The 26,598-nt window shown below is 47.2% G+C and overlaps 1 protein-coding gene across 15 annotated transcripts in view; it reads right to left on the bottom strand.

Annotated features, from left to right (window-relative positions):
• Positions 1 to 20,546: 20,546 nt before the first annotated feature.
• Kcnq2 (potassium voltage-gated channel subfamily Q member 2) overlaps positions 20,547 to 26,598 on the bottom strand; it is a 58,769-nt gene continuing 52,717 nt past the window's right edge. For all 15 annotated transcript variants that reach the window (XM_057782050.1, XM_057782058.1, XM_057782051.1 and 12 more), the window contains one exon: positions 20,547 to 26,554. In XM_057782050.1, coding sequence (XP_057638033.1) covers positions 25,832 to 26,554 — 723 coding nt within the window. In that variant the 3' untranslated portion in view covers positions 20,547 to 25,831. The remainder of the gene's footprint in view (positions 26,555 to 26,598) is intronic.

The following is a 26,598-nucleotide window of genomic DNA, read 5'->3' as shown; positions in this document are numbered from 1 at the left end:
TCACTGGGGCAGCTGGGGACAGGTAGAAGGAGGGCCTACCTACTTTAGCAGCGGAACCAACTTTCCCAGTGCTGTGACATCTCGCACAGCTGGTTTAGTGTCTTGTGGGTTCCCGTCTTTATAGCAAGGCGATCAGATTTTCAAGTATCTACATTGTCAATATCTAGGGCATCCTGAGTTAGCACTGGGTGAGCAAAGGGTGACCCCTCAGACCCCGGCTATAACAGGCCCAGCTGAGACCCAGCCCTGTGGCTGAAATCATGTCATGCATCCTGAGAGAGCAACAGGAAAAGGCCCTTTGTGAGCATCTGGCTGTTCTTTCCTCGGGGGCAAGTGAATAGCTTGTATCAATTCACATACACCAGACTCTACATTTCAATTTCTGGTAGAAAAACCATTACTTCTGATGCAAATTTCTCAGCCCAAATAAATCACTGGAACTTACCCATTGGGGAATAAAACGTGGAGACCATTATTGTTTCTGTGTCCCCATGACTGCCCAGGGACTTTTGTGGTTTACTACAGTGACTAACTCGTTGTCACTCCTGTCCCAGGCCTGCCAGCTGACACTTGGCAAAGACTAGTGGAGACCACTGTGGTGCCACAGGCTCTGCCACACCTTCATGACGGGCACTCCGATCTAGGAGTCCTGGGATGGGATGGGAGGCTGGAATGGACTGAGACACAGAGCTTCCTATAAGCCTGCTGTTCCCTGGACAGGGAAGACCACGAGGCACAGATGTACACACTACCACCACTTCAACTTCCAAACACACGACTCCTGCTGTGCACTGGGCCTTCTCCCTACCTTCCTCTGCTTGGAGCCAGACGTGGGCAGGCCCAGGTTAAGCATGGACATGGGCAGTGATGGGAGGCCTTGTGTAGAAGGAGTCAAAAGATGGCCAGAGTGGCTGCCCCATGGGAAGGGTTGCCATGGAGGCACCCTGATAGGCCTACAGACTTCTATAGGCAACATCTGCCTTGCCCCATCAAACACTTGGCCCTGCTATGTCTCTGGCCTCAAACCCAGGAGTGGACTTGAAACAACAGCATCGATGTCTCTTATTTTGAGTTCACCTCACTCAAAATAAGCTGCACCAAGGAGACTGGTGACTGAGAGATGGTGGCCACTGGATGTAAGGTGTGAACCTAAGTCCAGATACCTTGCCTCACCCTCTCCTGACAATCCTATCATCTCAGAGAAGGGGGACCTGGGAAACCTGCACCTTCTCTTCCTGAGCGATCTGGTGACGCCATCTGCCAGTCCCATCCCCCACCTCCCGTCCCAACCCCCAGGTTGTGTCGACATCTCTGGCCATATTAAGGCCTAGGGCAAGGGGCCCTAACTGAATTCAGTGGTGTTTGCCTCCTCCACTTGGAGGCTGCCTCTGGGATACACAGTATTTCCTGAGGGGAATTATAGCAGAGGCTTCTTTGGAAACAGTTTCTCCAGGGAAGCTCAGACCCTGAGACCCAGGAAACCCTAAGTAGATGCAGCTCAGATATACTATTTAATCTGAGGTCAATGTGCACTTGAGAAAGCTGTGGGTTCATTTTGTGAAATGGATATTAGCACTGGTCCGTCCTCTACAAAGGAGGAACCCTGACCCAATCAGGCACAAGAGCCTTCAAGTTCACCAGAGCCAAACAAGTAGGTGTGACTGCAGTGCCACCTGCTGGAAAACTGTGGAAGTGTTTGGTAGTGGACCCCCGAAAGGATACAGATGCTGGGACCATTTTGTTTGGTTATCAATTCTAACCTCACCATTCAGTCTTGGCCATAGTTATCTCATCTTCACCCTAGATGTAATAATACATAGCCAGTCTATTTGAAAGGAGGACAACAGGCAGTGAGAGACCAGAGGAGACGCCCCAGGAGCACCTTCAGGGAAGGAGTGTCAAGTCCTGTAGCCCTGGTCCTGCTCCCCTGGGGAAGGGGTGACCTCTTAGGTTGGAATGGAGTAGAAGTCTAAATAGGGACTTCTATCTGTCTCCTCCTGCTCAGGGGAGGTGCTGGCCAGGCTGCCAGTGGACTTGGCAATCCCTTAGTTTCCAAAGTCTCCTATGAGGGCAAATGTGCTCTTGTATCCTCTGCCAGCAGAACCCCAGGCTGCATCCTGATGCCACTAGGCCTGGCCCCTCCCATAGGTAGGTCTCTTCCACTCTTGATTCATCGTCTTCTCTCTCTTAGGGAAGAACTTGGCTGCTTCCTGGTGTGAGTCTTATAACCAAAGTCTCCTCCTCCCCTTGCCTTCCCCCACCCCCAGATCTACTGAGAACCTGATGGTGGCAGGAAGAGCCCATTCTAGACTCAGCTAGGCTCCTCCTGCCTTGAGCAGACTAGGGTTCCACGTCACTGTCCTGTCAGCCACGGGCCCATCTGACTTGCCGAACTGTCCTCTCAGCTGAACTGTTACAGCAGAAAACATCTTACCAGATTGCTTCCTGAAGAAAATACATTTTATTTCACATCCTAAATTGCCATGTGGCCCATTTAGACCTAGCCTCTGAGAGCTTGGTTGAGGGTGTCGATCACAGACCCAGGTATTTGTCTTGTGGAGCTGCTGCCTGGCCACTAGGGATCCACGTCTGTCCTGCATGGGGGGTTTATGAAGCTGCTGCCTGGACACTAAGGATCCACGTCTGTCCTGCATGGGCGGCCACTAAGGATCCATGTCTGTCCTGCATGGACGGTTTATGAAGCTGCTGACTGGCCACTAAAGATCCACGTCTGTCCTGCATGGGCGGTTTATCATTCTCAGTTCTGCTTCACTTCCGTTTCTTGTTTTGTTTCCTTAGCCTCCCTATATTTACTGCTTTTCTGCTTGTTTAATTACAAAACTAATGTGCCGTGCTTGTAACTGTCTCGAGAGTTACACATGTAATTAGAATGAGAAGGGACCCCACACGTCTCCACCAACTGCTGAGATGGGAGCATGACCACTGTCTCCCGGGGCAGCATCCTTCAACCCTTACCTTCTCCTATAACTGGAAGCAAAGAGCTGGAGTGCTTGGGAGACTGGAAGACAGAGGAACACAGGGAGGGAGGGTAGGAGTCCCTTCTGTGCTGCCTCGCACAAGCCCCCATTATCTCTTAATGGACTGCTCAAGGTCCACCATCCCTGCAGTGCACAGTAGAGGAGGCCAGCTCCCCAGGGCAGCCTGTGCTCTTTGGGCCTCAGAGTATACAAGCCCCCAAAGCTCTAGCAGATATCAGAGAGCCTAGGATGGTGGATGCCTGACACTGGGGACACAGTGAACTTATACCTGTGGGATTTGTCCTCAGGAAAGGAAGGGACCATATGGATAGAGGAACCCCAGTGACTTTCACCAACACATCCAGGATTTACTATCAGCAAATACAAGAGCACTGGAAAACCTGGCATCCATTACACCGACCCCCTTCCCACTCTCCAGAGAGCTAACCTGCGTGAGGGAAGGACCAGTGAAGGAAGTGTGACGTCTTGACACAAGCACAGTATACGCAGCAGGTTATGACGCAAGCACAGTATCATGAGTAGAGCAGAGCTAGGACCCCAGAACAGCTGACAGGGTGCAGAAAGGAGCATCTTTGAGGCACGGATGCCAAGCAGAAGGGAACAGTTCACCCAGGACACAGTAAGCAAACAAGACCTCTGGTTCCTCTCATGTGCTTCCTGGCTGCCCCAACTTGTTGAGCAAAGCAGGAAGTCTGCAGAAGTGGCTGGTAAACGGAGGAGAAATGACTGAGGGTCCAGAGCCCTGGATATTTGTGAGTTTCCAGTTTGAGTGCTCCTCCACAGAGATCTGCTCTGCAGTATTTGGAGAAAGGACCATGCAGGGGTCAGACCAGTACAAGTGTCCAAACAAGGACAGAAGGAAAGTCTTGTAACAGACACCAGGCAGAACTCCCATTGGCAGAGACAGCTGAAACCAGGATGAATGCTGATCCGATGCTGATGAACAAATCTTAAAGCCAAGATTCAAACCTCGAAGTATTCCAAGAAACATAACATCACCCAATAACAAGTGTCAAAATCACGGGCGTGCGAAAATATCCCTACCAAAAGAATCCCTGCGGATCAGATTCACAATGTATGACATTAAATCAGATTTCTAGGCATTCAAAGAAACAGAGTAAATGAATCAAAATCCAAACAATTGCAACTGACCACAATTTGCATTTATTTTAGACTTGGCAGACAAGAACATTTGTAAGTTATTATAGTTATATTTAACTTACTAAAAAAACTCAAATAGAGATGGAGAAAATATAGAAAAGACCCAAATGTTTCTAGAGAATTCAGTAGAAGACTTGACAAAAGAGAAGACCAGTAAACTTGGACAGCAAAGAAAGGACTAAAAATGAAACACAAAAGAGAATTTTAAAGGAAATAAAAGAAAATCAATGAGCTCCACAACGCAAAGTGACGTAATGCATTTATAATTATAGTCCCCATAAAGAGACAGAAAAAAAACCATGACCAACTGGACTGGAGAGATGGCTCAGCAGTTGTGAGCACTGACTGCTCTTTCAGAGGACCCTGGTTCAACTTCCAGTGCCCACATAGAGGCTCACAACCTTCTATAACTGCAGTCACGGGGAATTCAGTACCCGCTTCTGGCACCCATGAGCACTGCACTCCATGTAGTGCACAGGCAGAAATTATGGCAAGCACTCACATACATAAAATAAAAGTTTAAAATATCAAGCCAGGCAATGGTGGTGCATGCCTTTAATCCCAGCACTTGGGAGGTAAAGGCAGGGCAGGTCTCTGAGTTTGCTCTACAAAGTGAATTCTAGGACAACTAAGGCTACACAGAGAAACCCTGTCCCCAAAACAAATCTTGACCAACAATTTTCTAGAATCTCAAGACTCCAAATTGAATACATTACAATCACAGGGCATATGTGGGACTCAGTCCATGCAGATCTATCATAATTAAACTCATAGTCTATGGCAAAGAGAAAATCTAACAGAATTCATTGGAATAAATCAGTAAAGCAGCCAAAGATTAGGAAAGACAAGTCAAAAAAAAAAAAAAAAGAATAAGAAACAAGAGATTTTGGGCTTAGAGGCATGGCTCAGAGGTCAAGGGCACATGCTGCCTTCACAGAGGGTCTGGGTTTGGTTCCTAATATACATTCCAGGCAGCTCACAATCACTTGTAATTCCAGGTCTAGAGGGACCAAATGCCTCTGTCTTCTACTGACACCTGCATTCACACACACACACACACACACACACACACCACCGCTATTAAAATAATAAGAATAAATTTTAAAAAGGATAGCAGATGGGTCTAGAGAGATGACGCAGTGGTTGTTCTTATAGAGAACCCAGGTTCAGGTCCCAGAACCTACAAGGCATCTTACAACACTCTGTAACGCCAGTTCCAGAGACTCCACACATGCCCTCTTCTGGCCTTTGCAGGTACTGCATACAGATGGCACAATAGTCAAAATACCCACACATTTAAAAAAAATGAAAATTAAAATTCCAAAAAGAATAGCAGATTTCCTCTTTTTACTAAGAATATTGTCTTCCTGGCGAATACAATTGTCTTTTCATTTATTTTAGTCTTCGGTTTCTTCCAGCAGTGGTTTATACTGTATCAGTACTACATGTCCTTGGTTAGAGTCACTATTAGTGCCTTTTATGTGTTGTTTTGTGTGTCTTAGGCTCTTTGTATGTGCAGACCTGCCCAGCCCCCACAGCCCTTGTGTTCTCCAGTAATGCCTTGCCTGTGAGCTTCTGCTCGTATTTTGCCTCTTTGAGTACCGCTCTTTCTTTTTTTTTTTTTTCTCTCTGAGAGTGGGCCTCACTCTGTATCTCTGGCTGCCCTGGAACTCACTATTTAAACCAGGCTGGCCTCAGACTCGCAGAGAACCTCCTGCCTCTGCCTCCTTCCTGATTTCTGGGATTAAAGGCACGTGGTACCACCTGGGCTAAGATTAATCACTGTTCTTAACGGAAACAATGTAAGAAGCTGTGGAGACAATGTATTTACATATAAAAGAAAAAAAACAACCTAGAATTTTATACCTCAATAAAGTATCCTCCAAAAACAAAGGCAAGGCTGAATCACAACTCACAAGACAGTTCAGAAATCATCACTCCAACCTCTGAAAGGAAACCAAAACACACAGATGATCAACATCTCCTGACCCCACCAGACAGTTCAGAAATCATCACTCCAACTTCTGCAGGGAAACCAAACACACAGATGATCAACGTTTCCTGACCCCATTAGATGTTAGGTCTCAAGGATCACTTACTTAGAGCCTGCAGCAACACTAGTCTTGTTAGGTGTAGGACCTGAGTGATGGTGACCCAATACATACTCCTAGGTGCCAAGAACAATATGGCCCTAAACTAGCAAACTGCTGATGCCTGAGTATGAGCTAGTCTCTCTGTTAAATTGCTTGGGAACAAAAGTTTAGGATATTCTACTCTTTCCACAGCCCACTGAGTACTTACAGATCAGGGACATTACGAAGGATCATGACTCTTAGTGTGGCATTGATTGAGCAAGGGAACGGTGGCATACACTCTGCCCAGCTCCATCCATCCTGCAGTAGGAGTCTTCATCCACAGAGAACATTGAAGACAATATTGCCACAGAAGTAGAACAGAGAAGAGATCCTTGCCCTGAAGGAATATCACGGAGTGCTCAACCAACACACAGCTGAGGGCCCCAAGAAGTCAGAGAGCTGGGAAAGGCATAGCCCCAAGATCTCAGCACAGCTCCTGCCTAAGATGGGGCTTGCTAATCATGTGTAAGAGTCCCCACCCTACCACATGACACCAGCAAGGGTTAGACTGAAACCAAACTGCATGAAGATTCCCTCTAGTACAGCAGGAGTAAAAGACACAAACCAAAAGGAAGACGTTAAGACCCTCTCTAGTGAAAGGCTGTAGCTTGAATAAGGGCTGATGGGACCAACCTTAGCACCAGCTTCCTCAAGCCAGCCTGCCCCGACTTGTCCTCAGACCGCCACATCACCACCTTAAAAGGAAAGCCAGTCGTGGCCGAGTGTGAGGATGTCCTCTCAGTGCTCATGGTTGTCCACGAGAGCTAAAATGAGCAAGGAGAACACTCCCAGGAAGCAGAGTGGATCGGCTGTGACAGATGCCGGGACTGCCAGGAGGAGAACTTCAAATATGGGCAAGTGATCTCTGAAGACAGAGACGGTGTGCAAGGTGCCTAGAACTATTCCAGCAGAGACTGAGCCTGTAAGCAAGACCCAGATGGAAATAACAACTTGGGCAAGACAGTGCTTCAATGCCCAGGAGACTCATGCAACTGAACAAAATCAGAAAAGGCAAAGAAGGACCAAGGCCTGGATCTAACTTGGAGCAGAATCACATGAAAGAAAACAAGGAGAGCCATCTAGACCAACAGTGGCCATTTTGCTTTCAAAGTTAACAACAGACTCCAAAACAACAGAGCCAAGAAAACCCGAGAATACTAGGCAGGATAAATGCCAAGAGAACTATGCATGAGAACATCTACCTCAACATTCTGAAAGCCAAGACAGCAAGATGGCTTAGAGGAGAGTGTGCTTGCTGCCAGGCTCAACGATCTGACTCCAGTCTCCAGAACCCACATGCTGGGAAGAGAGAACCAATTCCCACAAGATGTCCTCTGATCTCCACACTTGTGCTATAACATTCCTAAAGCCACACACACACACACACACACTGTGCATATGTATAGATACATATATTATGTACAGTTGCATATGTGTGTACCTACACACATGCACATGAATACACACTTACATATGTTGTGGGAGAATTGTTCACACTGTCGCTCTGCTGTGCCAACAAAGCCACCTTGAATCAAGGACAGAGTCAATGATTGACTAACCAGGATTAACCATAGAGATGCTGGAGGACTGAGGAAGTTGGATAGAGAGGGACAGGAAGAGAAAAGAAGGGACTGAGGGAGATTTTCCCAACCCTTTACTCTGAGATAATATCTGTCTCTGAAGTTGAGGTGTGTTTATTGTATGCAGCAGAAAGATGGGCCCAGTTTTCGTATCCATTCTGTTAGCTTGTGTCTTGTTATAGGTGAACTGAGGCCACTAAACTAGGAACACCAAATTCTGGAGCCCCTCCATTCTATACTGATGCAAATAAAACAGGATATACAGGTTATAAATCAGAAAAACTAAGTGAAATGGCTCAAAACCCTTATGATTTAGTTAAAAAATCAGAATTATATGTTATTCTCATGGTATTATTAGATTTTCCAGAACCTCTTGGTATTACTAGATTTTCAATAGCAGAGTTTTATTTTATATTGAAACTTCCAAACTTATTCCAGATGATTCAGAATTAGCTCTATTATTTATTTAATTACAAGAAATAATTAGGAATAGAAATCATCCCATATATATATCACATATCAGATCCCATATGGATCTACCAGACCCTCTAGCACAAGGTAATGATGAAATTGATCAGCTATTGGTAGGAAATGTACTAGAAGCTTTAGAATTTCATAAGAAATACCATGTTATTAGCGAAGGTTTAAAGAAAGATTTCTCTATCACTTGGCAGCAAGCCAAGGAAATTATAAGGAAATGTCCTGCTTGTTCTTTGTATAATCAAGCCCCACGACCTGCAGGAAGTAATCAAAAGAGTACTCAAAGAAATTAAATTTGGAAAATGGATGTGTTACAGTTTGCAAAGTTAGGAAAATTAAAGTATGTACACCATACCATAGTTCCTTATTCAAGATTTCAATGGGCAACAGCTTTGAGTTCTGAAAAGGCTGATTCTTTAATTACATATTTATTAGAAATCATGGCTGTTATGGAAATACTTGCATAAATTAATACCGACAAAGCTCCAGCATATATCTCTAGTAAAATAAAATGTTTTGCATATTGCAGTATAAAACATACTACAGGTATACCACACCATCCTACAAGACAAGCAATTATAGAAAGATCTAATTGTACTTTAAAATACATGCTAAATAGACAGAAAGGAGTAATAAAGACCTCCAGAGATAGATTGCACAATGCTTTATTAACTTTTTTTTAAGTGCTAATGAAAAAAGAAGAGAGCTGTGAAGAGACATTGGATAATGGGGGGGAAACCCTGCTGAATTAAATTAGCCTGTGTACTTAAGATGTTTTGACCTTAGAATGGAAACCAGGATATACGCTACACTGGGGAAAAGGTTTTGCTCTTGTGTCCACAAAGAAGAAAAGCTAAAGATATCATCACGATTAATAAAGATTAGATTCGAACAGGAGAGGCCTCATGATTAGAAAAGGTGATAGTTTATCAACTATATGGCTTCTATCTAAATTAACTTATAAGACTAACAAATGTCTTTCATTTGATCAGACAGAACTTGCCAAAAAAGGTTTTGTTTGTCTTTCCAGGAGAATAAAAGCATCCTGGTATGGGAAATCCTTCTGTATATGTGTTGCTTTTATTGGCTAATAAAGAAGTTGCTTTTGGCCAATGGCTTAACAGAACATAGCCAGACTGGAAAAGCAATATACAGAGAGAGTAGGCAGAGTTAGGAGATGCCACATAGCCACCAGAAGAGAAAGACGCAAGCCACCAGCCAGAACCTTGCTGGTAGACCATGAGCCTCATGGTAAAATATAAAATAATAGAAATGGGTTAATTTAAAATGTAAGAGCTAAATAGAAATACACTTAAGCTACTGGCCAAACAGTATTGCAAATAATATAGTTTTTGTGTGGTTATTACGGGACTGGGCAGGACAGCAACCTCAGCCAACAGCATCCGAGTAAAGAATGTGACAACACTGGACAAGTAAGACATCTGAAGAAGGACCAGTCATCCAGAAAATAATGTTTCAAGAAAAAGAGTAAACTGGTTTAATGGTATAACACATTTCTAAAAGGAAGAAGTTTCACAGATCTTCCCAAGTGTTTGTGTCTACTGTTCTCTACAGACATATAAAGCAAATGGTCTTTTTATAGTTCCAATTCAATTAAAATTAAAAGCTGGCTTTGGAGTTGAAGTGTGACTTTCTCCTTCTCTAAACTGTCTCAAAAACATGCTCATTATGGGAAAATCTAAAGTATCTGTCTCATGTCAAAAAGCCACCTGGAATGGGACAGAAGAAAATTAAGGGACGATTCTATTGCCACTAATCTCATAAACTCTGGTTTTATTTTGGCTCTTTAAAACTTGTCTTAAGCTATAAAGATTATCTCAAAATGTATAAGATAATATGTACACATATATATGTATACACACACACACACACACACACACATATATATATATATATATATATATATATATATATATATATATATATATAAACTTTCTGTCATGCTATTAATGGTCATAAGGAGTACTAACTCATTCTAGAAATAAACTTCATTTACCTTCCTGTACATGATTTAGGGCTTGGGTCTGAAGCAGGTAATTTTACCCCAGGTGTATTTACTAGATTACAGTCCTGCAACCTCTCTAAGATCTACTGTGCATGACATTTAAAATGTTTAAATTTCTGCAGTGAACTGTAACCATTCCTAACAGTGACCTCTGAAGTCTCCAAAAGGATGCTGCGACCTCACAAAGATAAATCAACCTGGATTGCGATAATGCCACTAAACAGACAAACACCCTGCACAGACCAGTTTTGGTCTACGAACGGCTCAGAACAACTTCCAAGTAGTTAGCTAAGCTGGTCCAACATCATAGACTACTCCAGCCAGGACTTCTGATAAGTCTTGCACTTTCTCATCACACCAAAACTAAAGAACAACTAAGTCTTCCAGGACTTGATCTTTACCTAAGTTTTACAGGGTCCCCTAAAGATGCCATCACTTCCTGACAGAAAGAAGTAATTTTAAGATCACAATGACCACATTTCCAAGAGGTAGGGTGGGTGGGTTTGGTCATTAGATAGATGTTTGTTATTGTTTAGGTAGGCTGGTTTCAAGTTGTTATTGGTTACGGTCAGGGAGAAAATTAAACAAAAAATAAGTGTCAGGGATCTTGTTCTGAAAAGAAAAAGGGAGGCTATAGAAGTGACAGGATAAAAGGGTGGATTATTGAATCTACTTTCAAACTAAAAAAGCAAATACTAGTCTCAAATATTTTATACTGGTATGGATTTTGGTATATTGATACAAATTTAAGGTTATTTTTTGTTCTATTGAGTTATGTTTCTATTTCTTGTTTAAGGTGTTGTGCCTACACAGCTCATTTAAATATGTAATATAAAGTTCTAGTCCTTGAAAGTTATTGGGGACTCCGGGCGGTGGTGATGCACGCCTTTAATCCCAGTACTCGGGAGGCAGAGGCAGACAGATCTCTGTGAGTTTGAGGCCAGCCTGGTCTATAAGAGCTAGTTCCAGGACAGGCTCCAAAAGCTACAGAGAAACCCTGTCTAGAAAAAAAAAAGTTATTTGAGATAATAAAAAAATATAGGTTAGTAGTTAGTTTTATCTATACAATCAAACTTATAGTCGTGTTAGGTATGCTTTCAAGGTCAAACAGAGACATATTTTAAAGAGATAGAGGGTCTTCAAACACTCCAAAATATGGCATTTAAAATGTTTTACTAATATAAGTCTTTTCATGACAGTGAGGCATGTCTGCTCCTGGCAACACCAATTTCCTTCAAAAGAGGATGATAGGCATCAAAGAACCTCCATATGGAGTTTAATTTCATTTTGTGATAAAGTTAGCCACTGGGCAAAGAAGCCATGCTTGCCTCGACTGCTGGCAGAATGCTGTCCAAATTGGACTAGCAGAACACAAAAGAAGACAATTGCAAACCTTTGCCAAGACAAGGGGGGGTATTCTTCAGAATCCATGCTTCACAGAAAGGTCTATCAGATACTCTAGGACCATAGGCCAAAGGTGGATGCCCCATTGTTGCAAAGGAACCTTGGGGTGACTGTCCAGGCAACCAGATGTCTCTGTCATTTCTTAGTTTTAGAAGTTGCTTGCTCTGCACTTCCTGTTTAATCAGATAATATTATACCCTTTTGGGGGCTCTGATGGGGTTGAAGATTAGACAGTTATAGTTACAGTTTTCCATAGTTCTGATAGAAAGGAAGTCAGATACAAAACTTTGGAATCATCAAGATAGAATAATGGAGTATTTTCTTTGAATTTTCCAAATACTAATGGACTGGACATGGTGAGTATATTTCTTATTTGATAATTATTCTTTTTTAAAAAGATTTATTTATTTACTATGTATAGTATTCTGCCTGTGTGTATGCCTTCAGGTCAGAAAAGGGCACCAGATCTCATTACAGATGGTTGTGAGCCAACATATGGTTGCTGGGAATTGAGCTCATGGCCTTAGGAGGAGCAAGCAGTGCTCTTAAACTCTGAGCCATCTATCCAACCCCTTGATAATTATTCTTATTGTATATAGGTTTATTATGTTAGAGTTAAAACCCTTCCTTTTTACTTAGACAAAAGGGGAAAATGTTGTTCACACCGCTGCTCTGCTGTGCCAATAAGGACAACTTGAATCAAGGATGGAGCCAACAATTGGCTGACCTGGATTAGTCATAGAGATGTTGGAGGACAAAGGAAGTCTGATAGAGAGGGACAAGAAGAGAGAAGGAGGGGCTGAGGAAGATTTCCGGGACTTTTGGATGGAGAAAACATGGAGAGTAGGGTCAACCAAACATACCTTCGATGCTCCTTGGATTTATCAGGTTTTTAATCTTGATTTATGATTCCTGACTTTTTATTAATACTTTAGGTAAATACAATACACATATAAGCTACATAAACATAAAAACATATACACTCACATATCATACACATGTTCACATATATACATTCATATACACATGTAGACAACGTACATACAGACAGCAGAGAATCAAAGGTGTGAAAAACACTCAACTTGGAGCAAGAAGTCAGTCAGTGGAGCGATGCCTTAACTGAGAAACAATGCTGTCTGCCCAGAATCCAATAGCCAGCAAAATGACCGTTTATTAAGGAGAAAGACTTTCTTAGGCATAGCAAAGCAAAGAATTCACCACCTCAGATCTCCTCCTAGACACACTGGGGAACTTCCTCAGGCAGAGGAACCAGCAAGACCTTGGGTGCACGTGAACCAGAAGTGATGCAAATCACAGTGACTCCGAAATAAAATTTACTTTTCTTATTTCTGCTTGCTTTTAAAAGATAACTCCATTACCCAAAGTAAAGATAGAAGGACCCCATTTCCTGTTGGTAAGATACAAATGAAACCATATAAAAGACCCGCAGGAGGTGGAGGAACTGAGGCTTCGTGGTGAGCATCAGCCAGGAACTGACAAAGCTGGGAAAAGGAAACTTGAGTTAAGGAATTGCCTACAGGGCTGGCCTGTGGGCGTGTCTGCGAGAGTGTTTTCTTGACTGCTAATGGGTGTAGGAAGCCCCAGCCCTCTGTGGGTTATACCAGGCCTAGGAGGGTGGACCTGGGCTGTAGAAGAAATGTAGCCAGAAAAAGAACACAGAAAGTTACTACTCCAGACTTCAAGATATATGATAGAACTAAAGCTAAAATCTCTGTCCAGCTAGGGAAGAAGAAACCCGAAGACTGGGAGGGAATGTTTGCCAGCTACGCATTTGACAAAGGATTAATATCCAGAATATACAAAGAACTCAAAAGAACAAACAAAGACCAGATCAGGAAAATCTATCACAGGTGTGCCCAGCTGCTTGGGTTTTAGTTAATCTCAAATGTCATCTAGTTGACAACCAAGTTTAGCCATCACAGTATGTAACAAAAATAAGAAAAAGAGGCTATCAGCTTGAGTAGGGGTGGGGGGGGAAGCATGGGAGGAGTCTGAGGGAGAAAGGGGAAAATGAAAAATTATATAATTCTATTTCAATTAAAACATTTTAAAATTTGTAATTGAAACAAATAAAGCTATCACTTTCAAAAAGAAAAGGAGCCAGGCAGTGGTGTTGCACACCTTTAATCCCAGCACTCAGGAGGCAGAGGCAGGCGGATCTCTGTGAGTTCAAGGCCAGCCTGGTCTACAGAGCAAGTTCCAGTACAGGCTCCAAAGCTACAGGGAAACCCTGTCTTGAAAAACCAAATAAATAAATAAATAAAAATTAAAAAATAAAAAAATTAAATGGGCAGCCTCCAACTTCCTGCCTTGACTTTCCTTGATGATGGACTTGTAACCTGTAAACCAAATAAACCCTTCTCTCCCTAAGTTGTTTTCAGTCAGTGTTTTCTCATTTCGCCAGTATCCAGTGTCACGATGAGAGAGAAAGCAGTGGTTGAAATGCTGCGGAGAACCCAAGCAAGCAACTTGATACAGCTCCACTCAGAGGGACCCGAGCACGTACCTCCCAGTAGCACGTTTCACTCTCAGCAAGGCAGACTGGATCCTGGGCCACGAAGCGGAGCCTATTGTAAGTTGAAAGGAGCAGGACTCACACAAACTGTGGTTCCAGAATATAAAGAAATTAAACTGGACTAAATAGTGGTCCCCAAAGAATCCCCAGAAATGAAACTTAAGGAACATGAAAAACTCCTTAGAACTGAAATGAAAACGAGGCGCACATATCAAATGTGTGGGAGGCAGGCAATGTGGTGCTGAGGGAAAGGCACGGATAGCATCAAAGCCTGCGTGTAACAGAATAGTTCAAAGATGCTCTGAGCTCTCACCTAAAGAAGCTGAAAAGAAGAGAAAATTAAACCTAAAAAGAAAAGCAGAAGAAAGGAAATAGTGAAGATTAGAGACTAGCAAAATTGGCAATAGAAAAACAGCTGTCAATCAGATTACACTGTGATGGGGCAGGTCTGGATCCAGGACCCTCAGTGGCTTATATAACCAATGCCCCGGCATCTATCCCAGGACTGGTAGAATGTACCCTAGTGCCAGGGAAGGAAACATGGAGACATTCATACCAGAAGGGAGCTGATGGGGGAGGGGAACTGAGTGGGGAAGGAGGTGTGCTCAGACACCTTCACAGCAAAAGCAGGGACTTAGGGCAGGAAAGGGAGCTATGTCTCTGTCCAGATGAGGACAGAGGTCAGGATGGGGGCAAAGCTGCTCATGTCCATCAGGCTCCCTTGGGGGATAGCAGTGGGCAGGTGTGAAGTGTCCATGCTGCACAAGCCACGGAGAACTGTCTGCCAGCAGCAGCAGCGAAGAAGTTAGCGGGAATTCATTCCAACGCAAATGTAAGGACCCACGTGTGAGAGAAAAATAGCAGTTCTGAATGTCAAGCATAGCCCCAGATGCAGCTGTCTGGCTCTGTTCAGGATTGGGAACACGGTCTGCAACTCCCTGTGAGAGCCAGGCCCCTGTGGGCTGAGAGACTACAGGGTGTGGTGAGCAGAGATTTGGGGGCACTTCACATCTGGCAGAGCCAGGAAAGAGCTGTCCCTGGGGCCTTCCTTCTGACTGTGGCTATACCCAGAGTGGATGACAAGGTCCAGTAAGACAGAATAACATCTGATCTAAGGCTGCTCAACCAGCCCCTGACTTCACTGTTAGACCAGAAAATGGATTTACAAGGCAAAGGTGTATTGAATTAACCCTCCAGATGCAACCCAGCAGCCTTGCAAGAGCTCTCAGGTCCCTATCAGAGTTTGGTGCCCTGGTTTCCTAGGGTCAAACCTGATAGGGATGCTGTGGGTTACTTAAATATAAACAGTACATGAGGATGAGAACAGGGTAGTGGACAGACCAGAGCAAACTGAGGCCCAATGCTACGAGTCCCAAGGCCACAGATTGGCTAGACATTGGGCAGAGAATGCCAGGCAGCACCTGCAGTCAGGGATGGGCACAGCCAGGCAATAGTCATGCAACAGATCCTGTATAGATGCCCCTGGACACAGTGTCAGCCTGGGCAGCTCCTCTGTCTGCTACCAACTTGCAGACTTGGCAGGCTTTGTCCACGGTTCCCACTTCTAACTTAGTGCATGTTGTGCTGAGAACTGAATCTAGGACTTTTCTTCATTTTAAAACGAAAATAAACTTTCTGCTGAGCAGTGGTGGTGCACACCGTTCGTCCCAAGAGGCAGAAACAGGCGGATCTCTGAGTTTGAGGCTAGCCTGGTCCACAGAAAAAGTTTCAGGACACACAGGGCTACACAGAGAAACTCTGTCTCAACAAATAAGAAACAAAAAAACAATAACAAAATCTTTCCATTTCACCTTGTAACCGAGCAGATGCAACTGTAAACTGAGAGGGGATTATTGAGGACTCAGAGGTATCCAGAATACCTCAGCAACAAACCCCCCACCCTGGATGCCAGGAACGGAACCCAATTAGAAGGACAGGATCACAGAAAGAGGCCATTTGAGAAGAGGCCACAGGAACAGTGCTCCATGAGAAAGGCTATCTGTGGGGTACAGTGCCTGAGAGGCAAGAAGTGTGGTGGACACAGCAAGATTTGAGGTAAATTTAAGGGGAAGAAGACATTGTAAAAGAGGGTAAGAAGAAGGGGGATGGGTTTGGACCCTAAGGAGAAGATGGGGACCCAGCCAGGTGGAAGGGCAGCCAGGTGATACTAGAAGAAAATTACGTCGAGTTTGGCGCAGAAGGTTGGCGTCAGCCTGTACAAAAACAAATTGAGGGTAGAGTGGGCCTTCGTGGTTTTCAAGTCAGCAGCTTGAAAAGTGCACCAGGTATTGATTGTGGGGTACCCGGGGTTCCTTGCTGTGGGAGCCTGAATTCAGCACCTTCATAAGTAGCCAGCTGCTCTCTGAAATCTTCTACCTTCCTTGCACAGGGTGCCCATACCTGAGACAGCTGCTCAAGGCAGAAGGACTGCAGGAACAAGAAAGGAGGAGGCTCTAGGGTTCTGTTCCTGACAGCTGTTGTGCCTAGACAATATTATTTATTGTTCCAATTCCCTGGCCTCAGTTTCCCGGTCCCTGAGTAAACAGGGCCCATGCTTTGGGCCCTGTTGTTATTGCTCCGGTTGGTATTCTAGAACGCAGCAGAATCAGGGGTGGGTGTAGGGCCAGAGGCTCTGGTTGAGGGTCAGGCTCACAGGGGAGGTATGAGCAGGACCACGTGGCTCCAGGCACCAATGATTCAAGAACCTCTTAGGCCTCAAGGGGCAAAATGCCCTTGCTCGCTAGGATCTGCACACTAGGCCAGGAATAGCTTTCTTTCCAGAGGTTGGGACACAAGGAAGTCAAACCAGCCAGCTCTAGGGAGGTTAGGCTCCTTTAAAGTCAGATCCTGTGGAGGGAATGGGGATAAATGGAAGACAGCCCCAGCTGGGTCTTATGCAGTCTGGGCTCTGAAGGACATCAGTGCTGGTACACACCCTAGGGAGGGCTGTAACAAGCAGGGGTGGAGACCCTCAGGACAGGCTGAGAGTGTGGGCATCCTGAGTATGTATGACTCCAGACAATGAGAGAGGCAGAGGGCAGGCTCTGTGTGATCCCCTCAGTTCTTCTCACACGTCCCCCTCACCTCCAGCTTGGACCTATGAAAGAGGCTGGATGGAGCCAGATCTGAGACTGACAAGAAAATGCCAGAGAGATGGGCTCGCAGCTTCCCAAAGTGAGACCCCCACGTCAGGTGTGGCAACAGCCCTCCTGGGCACGGGACAGGCTGAGCCTTGGTGCTCTGGTCAGGGTGGGGCCTGAGATCCTGCATTAATCATCTCTGCACAGAGGCCCTCTCTGTGCCGTGGCCCTGGGCATGGACGTTCATTGGTTCAGGTTCACACTGACTTCAAGGGTCTAGGCTCAAATCCCACAATCCAGGATCTGCCACGCCTCTAGACCTTCTGGAGTCTACCACAATCCCATAGCGGGCAACTCCCATGCTTTCCTCTGGCCCTTGGGCCCCTAGTGACCGGTGTGGCTAACCAAGCCTTGTCAGCCTAGCTGAGAAAGGCAGGACTTAACGGGTGTGCCTCCTGCTTCCTGAGAGGCAGGTTCTAGGAATCTGGAGTTGTCTGTCTTCTCCTGGTAAGCATTGCCACCTGGTGGCCTTCCTAGGCATGGCCTCCCCTCCAACATCCAAAGCCTTCTGGGACATCTATCCCTGAGAGGCGTTAGCAGCATCATAAACTTAGGGAGTCATTCCCTAGCCGCCTCTAGACAGGTAACCCCCAGTGTCCCCCAAGCCATTCTGGACATGGGCAGTTATCCTGTGGATATCTGTAGTGCGAATTCTAATTGTTCTTAATAATAAAAACCCAGAGTCAGAGATCAGAGGGTGAAAGCTGAGAGAGCAGAGAAGCCGTGCAGTCAGCCACTAGAGGGACTTTTTACCTCTACCGAATCTTCAGACTGAAGGGGCAATCCTGTCTCTACGGATCCTCAGTCTGCATGCTCAGACTGCAGACTGCAGACTGCATTTCCTGTCTCCTCCCGCCTTATATTCCTCTCAAGCCCTCTCACACCTGTCTCCACCTCCCTAGTCCTGGGATTAAGATGTGTGCCACCACTGTCTGGCCTCTATGGCCACCTAGTGGCTTAGCACTGCACTCTGATCTTCAGGCAAGTCTTATTTGTTAGATCATAATCAAAATATCACTACAGGTACCATGTCCCTTCTGGTCTGCGAACACACCCCATTTGGCCCCCGTGAGTGTGCCTCCTCATGAGGGACCCCTCTCTCTCTCAGGTGATGGGCGAGTCCCTAGTGGTCTAAGTGGAGTTTGGGGTCATAGTGTATTTTGCCCAGATGTGTGCTTTGTGTACAGATGTTCACTAACACCCAGTAGGATGTCACTACAGACCTGTGCGGCGTTGATGTCACCAGGGAGAGCCCATCTGAGACAACTGGATGAGGTCCTCGAGTCTGGATGAAGTCCTTCTGCTAAAGGGATAAATTTGACCATGAACAAGAGAAAGGAGGGGAAGGAGGTGCCAGGAGAAAGACAGGGAAATAGACTTAAAGGACATCCGTGAATTAAGGAATAGGAAATGCCCTCAGAGACAGTGCCAGGATGCAGTGGCTTCCCAAGGCCAGAGTCTTGGGGCCTTGGGTTTTTCTGTGCCTACACAGTCCCTGAATGCCCAAGCTCACTACTTCCCTAAGAAGAGTGTCCTTGGATATCAGCCGTCCATGGGATCCCTCATAGGACACAGCCCCAGGCTCAGTCTAGGGACCTGCTTTTTATTCCTTCCCATGGAATGGCAGGCCACTAACCCATATTAGCCATTAGATATCTAAAGGACCCGTAAGACACCATTGTGTGGCTGCCTGGTGAGGGTGTATCCCCAGTATGGCTATCCTTGAAGGAACTTGCCAGAATGCTTCTGCACTTCCCTGCTGACCAGAGACTCTCGGGTGCCCATACACCAGTTTCCCTTCCTATGAGATGGAGCGACAGATGAGACTGCTACAAAGATAGCATAACACAGAAAGCCTGGGCAGGGCACCGTGGCCAGAACAGATTGCGGAGAGCCTGGGGCAGGCACAGCTCTAATCAGAGGAAACCATCCTTGATGCTCTACTCTGTCTATGGTCACTGGCTGACTGGCCAATGTCTATAACCAACGGCCATGTGGCTCTGATGTATGGATCAGATGCACCCAAAGGGAACACACATCTGGTAACCCCCCCCCCCAGTCATCTTTACCTGTTCTCTTAATAATGGGCTTCTTTTAACCAGGTATTTAGTACCTAGTAGAAAGATTCCATTTCCCAGTCTTCTGGCTGCAATGGCCTTACCACAGTGGTCATATTAAGAGTGGTAGCAATACCCTAAAGGAGGAAGTCATGCAAAACAGAGCAACAAGACAGCAGACTCCCCTATACTGGGGTTATATCTCTGTGAACAAGTGACATTGGTTATTCAGGCCTTCTCTATTCATCACAGCTAACTTTGAATTCCAATTCTAATCCTATAGGAGACATCTAGGCTCAGAGAAATGAGGCAGGCACCACTGAAGGTGATTATAGCCAGAAAGAGGAGCACAGGACATTGGCCATGCCCAAAAAGGTGGAAGCCATCAAGAATCAGGCCGCCCAGCTGCCCTCAAACTCAGACTGATCACAATAGCCCAGAAACAGAAGGCTTCACTGGCATCCACAATGCCTGCCAGGATCATGTAGCCCCATAGACTCTGGAGGTCATGCTGCAAAGGAGACATAGGATGTCTTTTCGAGCTGTGCCAAGAGCTCTTGGCATCTGGCTATTTGAAGGTGCCCTGTAAGGTGTTCTGGTAGAAAGATGAAAGACCAAAGACTGGGCAGGGCCACACTTTGACCAAAGCTGTTTGGTTACACATACCTCTTGACTCCCATTTCAACTTCATCCTAATGGCAGGACCCTGAAGATGGATTTGGTATGTGGGGATGGGGTGGTGTGAGTAGATTTCTTCATCTTCACTATGTAGCCATTAAAGATCTTTTTCTGCTTCTATTCCTTCATGGCTGATTGGCCTACTGAGGATGAGTGGCTGAGCCTAGGTTGTTAAGACTGGAAGGACCCAGCCTGTAATGCTAACAACTCAGGTAACAGCCCCAGGAAACACAGAGCCTGGGACTTGAGAGGCCCCAAGTTGAAGTGCTGAGTGGCCGTGCCTCCCCAGCTAGACCCCCAGCCCTTATACGGGCTTCCAGAAGACACATGCAAATGAAGAGGCCAGGCGGTTCAAGTTGAATCACTGTTTTACTAAGTGCACATGTCCACTGGGCATCTGAACTCAGCCCTGTGGCAGCAAAACTTTCCAGAACCATCTGCATGCATCCCTGCTACGGGATTATGCCCCGAAGTTCCCTGCGAGCACACACTGGCCTGCTCGCTCACACAGCACAAGTGCCATTCTGTTCATGTCGAGTAAGTTAGCATTTCAGCTAGTCAGTTAGAAAACTAGAGTTCCTTCCCTGGGCATCTATCCCTAGAAGACAGCGTCGTGTGCAGGTGGCGGCCAAAAGGAGAAGGCCATTTGCTGTGGCCCAAGGGCACGTACAAAATGTTTAGGGTGCACGTCAGTATGAAGGCATTATGAAATATTCTTTGGAGCATGAACAAAAGTGCAAAGACAGCCAAAGGCAACAGCGCAGATGGGGAAGCTGCAGCCGCAACTGCGGCCGGGGGGACAAGACTGCAATGGGCAAGTGTGGGCTGGAAGCGCAGGGTGCGCTGCATTGTATATGGAACCATCCCAGGCAGATGGATGATGTCAAGGGGATCACAGCTTTGAGCCCCTCTGTGTGGGACTGCTAGGGGCAGCCCATCATACCGGCACTCTTCTCCAGTAGCAGGACCTGGAGGTGGAGTCCAGTTTTGTCTGAATCAGGTGAGGCAGGGGTGACCTTGGTGAATTTCCCTCAACATACATTAAGGCAACAACTTTGTAAGCCAGTCCCAATTGGATGTGTGGTGTTAGCAGTGTATACTCCTGCCTAAGAGTCCCAGAACAGCCTGGGGACTATCCCTTCTCTGATAGAGAGCTAGATACCAGGGGAGCTTCGGGGTGGGTCATAGGTCAGGCCCAGTATCCTCTGTCAGCCAGGACACCAGGAGCATCTAAGACAGAGCTCTGAACAAAGAAAACCCAGGCACCTCTAGGTGTTTCATGGGTCTCCTTCCTAGGATGTAATCCTTTCTCTCTACTCCCATTCCTGGTGCTCCCCAAGACCTGTTGCTAGAACCACCTCATAGATAAGCAAAATTCATCAAACTGTGGCCCCAATTTATTTACTCACAGGGACACTGGGCCCCCTAAACCTAGGGTCTAAGGCATGTGTTGGGCACATGCTGAAGACTCCTCAGAAAGAAGAGGCACCCTCATTTCCATCACAATACCTCCCTGGGAAGCTCAGCTGGGGCACAGTAGGAACCTGGGACAGAAAGACAGACAGACATGCCTGCAGACTCTTCTTGGAACTCTTTCCCCACATCCTACATCCTATGCTCTGGGAAGTCTCAGGTGAGCAGAAGGCCAGTGTCTCTATATCATGGGAGCAGATGATATCATTCCAGTCATGTGAGCTTGGGCTTCAGGGGTGTTCTGTGTATCGATTCTCCACTCTACCCCCAACCCACCCTGCCGGAATGCAAGGTGCCCCAGATATCTGGGTCCTTCTACTGTGGGCCCCACTGTTCAAACCAAGTTTTTCACGTTTATTTCAAGAGGTTGTGGCCTCAGAGAAAGGCCCACCTGTTGTCCTGTTGGTGTTGGGGTGTGAGCCATGGGCAAGTGTATTAGCCTCCACTCTCTGCACTACTTACAGACAGAAAACTGAAAGACGCAATCTCCGGTGTTTCAGAACGGCATTCCTGTCCCAGATTCTCTCACCTCTGAGGTCTAAAGACATCTCTGGGCCCACTTCTTTCCACAAAAGGCAAAGGTATTCTTCACAGTGCCCCTGATATAGGATAAACCCAGTAGGGATGGCAGACGGCAGGCTGGCCTTATTTCCCACATTCTGAATCTGTAGCCATCCGCTCAAGGGGAAAAAGAACCTTAAACCAGTGCATTAATGGTGGAAGGGGGTACTGGATATGAGTCCCCTATTTCTAGGGACTGGGGATGACTACAGCTTAGAGTGCCCTCCAAAGAGACCCATTATAAAGGCAAAAGGGTAACAGCTAGCTTAATGGACACTTGGTCTGCCCAGATCACATGTAGGACAGCAGATGGCCCCTCACCCCAGGTATTCTGGCCCTGGTAGACAAGAGTATACTTCCTGGAGGCCAATTGAAAAGGTCTGGAAGGAAGATGTTAAGCCAGAAAATACCAATCACAGCCTGGCATGATGAAGCAGGCATGTATACAGAGGGGCATTGAGAACTGGCCAATACCAAGAACGACCCAATGTAAAGACTGATCTGGACCTCAGCAGGCACTAGAACTGCTTCACCCTGACCTAGCCACAGCCTCTCTTGGCTCCTACAGACAGCTACCAGCTAGTTCAAGGAGAAGGCAGTGTGGGAATTCAATGGGCTCCATACCACCCAGTCAGTGCTCAACACTTTAGAACATTTATCGTTAAGTCTTGTGGTGCCCTCTCCAGGTAGCTCCCATTAGGAAGAGCCAAAGACAAAAAGATTAAAGTGTTGGGGGCTGAAGCCTACGTGTGTGTATACATTAGACATACAGGTTACTCATATGTGTGTGTGCACATGTTCATATATGTGACTATGCAGGTATAAAGGTGGATACCTGCTGTATGTGCACGTGCAGAATTAACATGTAACCTACAAGCCTGTATGTTTACATGTGTTCATATGTATGCATATATGTATGTATGTGTGGTCTGGCAAACTGTGTGAGCTTTCATGTATATGTGTGTAACAAGGAATACATGTTTGAAAGTACACCTGCTGTATGTACACTTTGTGTCTCTGTGTGTATACTTGTGCGTGCATATGAAAGCATGGTCTGTAAGCTTTTATGTATACATATATGAATGTACTTACATGCCCAGTGTATGGGTATGTGCTGGTAGGCATGGGAGGGAATGTGTTGGGATAAATGTTTTCTGAGGAAAATTTTGCCATGGGGCAGCTGCTGGCCTTCAGTCACACTTGGTTACGTGTGAATACCCAAGAAAGTGCACACATTTCTTATAGGAGCTTCTAGCCTCCGTCCTGTCCTGTTTCCCTGAGGGTGGGGACGCCAAGGCAGTGCACATTTGTGTTGTTCGGGCCTGGTTCTAGGTCCCCAAGAAGGGGTTCGGTTATCTCTCATATTAGGGTTCCCATGTCACCCCTCGAGATGAACTTGCTCTGAGTAGCCAACACTGCAGCCTTGACCAGTATTCCTCATTTGCAGAGCAGACCACGGCCTGTCTCTCTTTTACTGTAACCTAAATGAGGGTTTCTGATAGATTCTGTATGGTCAGGGTTTCTGGGGAAGGGAGGGTGCCTGTCCACCTTCATCCCACAAAACCTCAGCTCAGGGCATCCCAGGCTCTTGTATCCATGGCAGCTCTGGGGGCAGGATGTGGGGCCACGCACACGAGGCAGGATACACTGTGTGGACCATGTAGGGCAGATGCAAACCTCTTTTCTACATTCCGTAGAGCTGAGACAGCTTGCCTACCCAGGTCTAGGGGAGAAGTACTCTGACGACTGGTCTGTCCAGGGCAGGTGCACTTGCCCCTCTGCCCTGGACTCTTCCCGTGTGTCAGGTGGAGGGTCTGAGCCTAGGCTCAACTCTCCAAGAGAAGACTAGTGAAGGGGCAGCTTCTCTTCCTGTCTACATTGCCCACCACGCCCACATAGGAAGAGACATCTCATACCAAGGAGCTGGCTAGGCACTGGCCCTAGGAGACCAAGGGGCACAGAGTGTGACACCTGGCAGAGGCATCCTGAGGTGCAGTCCCTAGAAGACCTGACATAGAGGATATGGAGGCCACATCAGATAGCAGACACAGCTCCCCAGATGCCCAGGTCCCTCACAGAGACATGACCTCAAGTTCTTCTTGGGGATGGGGTGCCTCCTGCTGAGGTTATCCCCCCAAGGTGCTTCTACCCCTTCCAGAACACTTAAAAGGGAGTGGGGGAGAAGTGGGTAGAGCTCTTCCCAGGCTCAAGCTCTCCAGCCCTTGCCCTCACTGACCAGGAATACTGTTGCCTCATAGAGACTGGGGCCCCAAAAATGCTATATCATTCATTGCCGGACACCCCTGTGCCAGACGTTGCAGGACCACAGCTGAGGGCTCTACCTTGTCTCCCTCTAGAGATGGCTGCCATATGGTCCGAGATGGTCCACTCACAAGATGGACAGAGTCCTGCTCACCAGAGTAGAGGACAAGGTGTTCCCAATTCCCACAAACACTCAGAGGCCACAGCCAAGGGACCTCAAGTGGTTGAATGACTGTGGATGGCCGGCTTCCGTGGGAAGGATCCTTGACCAGGCACAGAGGACATGCTCTCGTGGAGAAAGAGCTGGCAGTTTGACGAGGTCGTGCCATCCAGCCCTGCCTGGATCTGTAGAGCCAAGTGGGCAGCGGGCAAGCTGGTGCCCTGGCTGAGGACAGTGCTGGTTTGTTCACCAGATGGTTCTCTTGACGTACTGGCTACAGCCTGAAGACCAGCGCCACACCAGGAAAAAATGAGGCCATGAGGGTGCCAAGCCAGACCTCCCGGGCTACAGTGCCAGGGAGGAGGCAGCCAGAGCCTCCCACAGAACCCCCTTCCAGAAAAAGGCTGTGGGCTGGGTCCTCCCCTAAGAGGTGGAAGCCAGGGGTGGGGCCCAAGGGTCAGTTCTAAGCTCCAGGTTGGCCCCTAAGGACTCATCCCTTCCTCAGCTCCAGGAAAAGGGTCCTGATCTTCCACAAAACCTGGAAGAGGAAGATGCCGGCCAGCAGCTCTCTAGCTAGATGCCCGGGGATGAGGGGCATTTCCTAGCCACACACAAACAGTGGGCCTAGCGATGCTTTACTGGGGCAGTCAGGAACTGGGGGATAAGCAGTCGGGTGTGAAGGTGGACCATTCCCAGCGACCTATGGTACCTCCTGAGCTTCCAGCCTATGCTGGGAGATCCCTGGGCCTCAGGACTGGCCATCAGAAGCAGACAGGCCCTACTTCACCGCTATCTCCCACGTACTTGATCCCAGCCACACCCCCACTTACAGGTGCCACCATCACTCTGCTGCTCCTCACACACAGGGTGATATCTGTCCCCCAAGAAGACCGAGCAGGGCTAGCTTTGCTGTCGTAGATAGCTCCTGGGGCCTCCAGGGTCCCGCCTTAATCTCCCCCTCTTGGTTGGAAAAGAACTTCTATAAAATGTTACCATATGTGCCAAGGAGCCCTGCCTCTTCTCCACTCCACATGAGCCCTAAGAGCCAGATCCCACAAGCATCCCCTCAATCCACACTGCTCTATGTCACTCTGTCACGTTAGGAGAGGCCCTGGAACTCCAGCTCCAAATCAGGACCTAGAGTGGGTATGGCACGGGGCCCAGCAGCCCAGCCCAGTCTCACTTCCTGGGCCCCGCCCAACCCACATCTCCAAAGGGGCCCTCGCCAGTGGCAGAGCGTGGGGGAGGCCCACACGGTGTGCAGAGGTCTGAGTCTGTGTCAGACTCCCCCTCCGCGATGTAGGGCCTGACCTTGGCACACGGCGCCACGGCTGCGTAACAGCTGCCCAGAGCATCCAGGTTCTCCTTGGACTGGGAGATACTGAAGCCACTGAAAGAGCGCTCCAGCTCCTCGTGGTCCACAGATGGGATGGAGATGGAGGTGTCGCTATCCCGCAGGGCACCCTCAGGGGGCCTGCAGGCTGGGGCACTCTCCAGCCTCAGGAACTCGGTACTGGCCCTGTTTCCCCCACTGTAGGCAGACAGCGACCGCTCATGCGCAGGAGGTGGTGGGATGCGTACCAGTGAGCCATGGTCTCCCACAGGGGAGGTTCCATGGCGCTGGTGGCTGTGCTGCCATGAGGTGGACGGAGGACACTGGGCAGGGGGCATGGCTGGGGGTGCAGCGTAGTTCCTCTGGCCTGTAGAACTGGTGGAGCGGACGATCTTAATGATACAGCCATGCTTGTCCGCATGCTCACGGCTGTCCTCTGGACTGTGGTACGGTGGTGCCGGCTCAGGCTCCTTGGCCCCAAAATAGGCCTCTGTCTCTGCTGGTGGGATGCCCATTCGCTGCGTATAAATGCTCACCAGAAAGTCTATCTTCTTTTCCATGGACAAGACCTGTAAGAATGGAAGCTGTTGGCGGCGCCTTTGAGGAGAGGACC

Source organism: Chionomys nivalis, chromosome 9 (genome assembly GCF_950005125.1).
Source record: "Chionomys nivalis chromosome 9, mChiNiv1.1, whole genome shotgun sequence".
NCBI lineage: Eukaryota > Metazoa > Chordata > Mammalia > Rodentia > Cricetidae > Chionomys > Chionomys nivalis.
The sequence above is the reverse complement of the archived record's forward strand: the minus strand, read 5'-3'. Positions and strand labels throughout refer to the sequence as shown.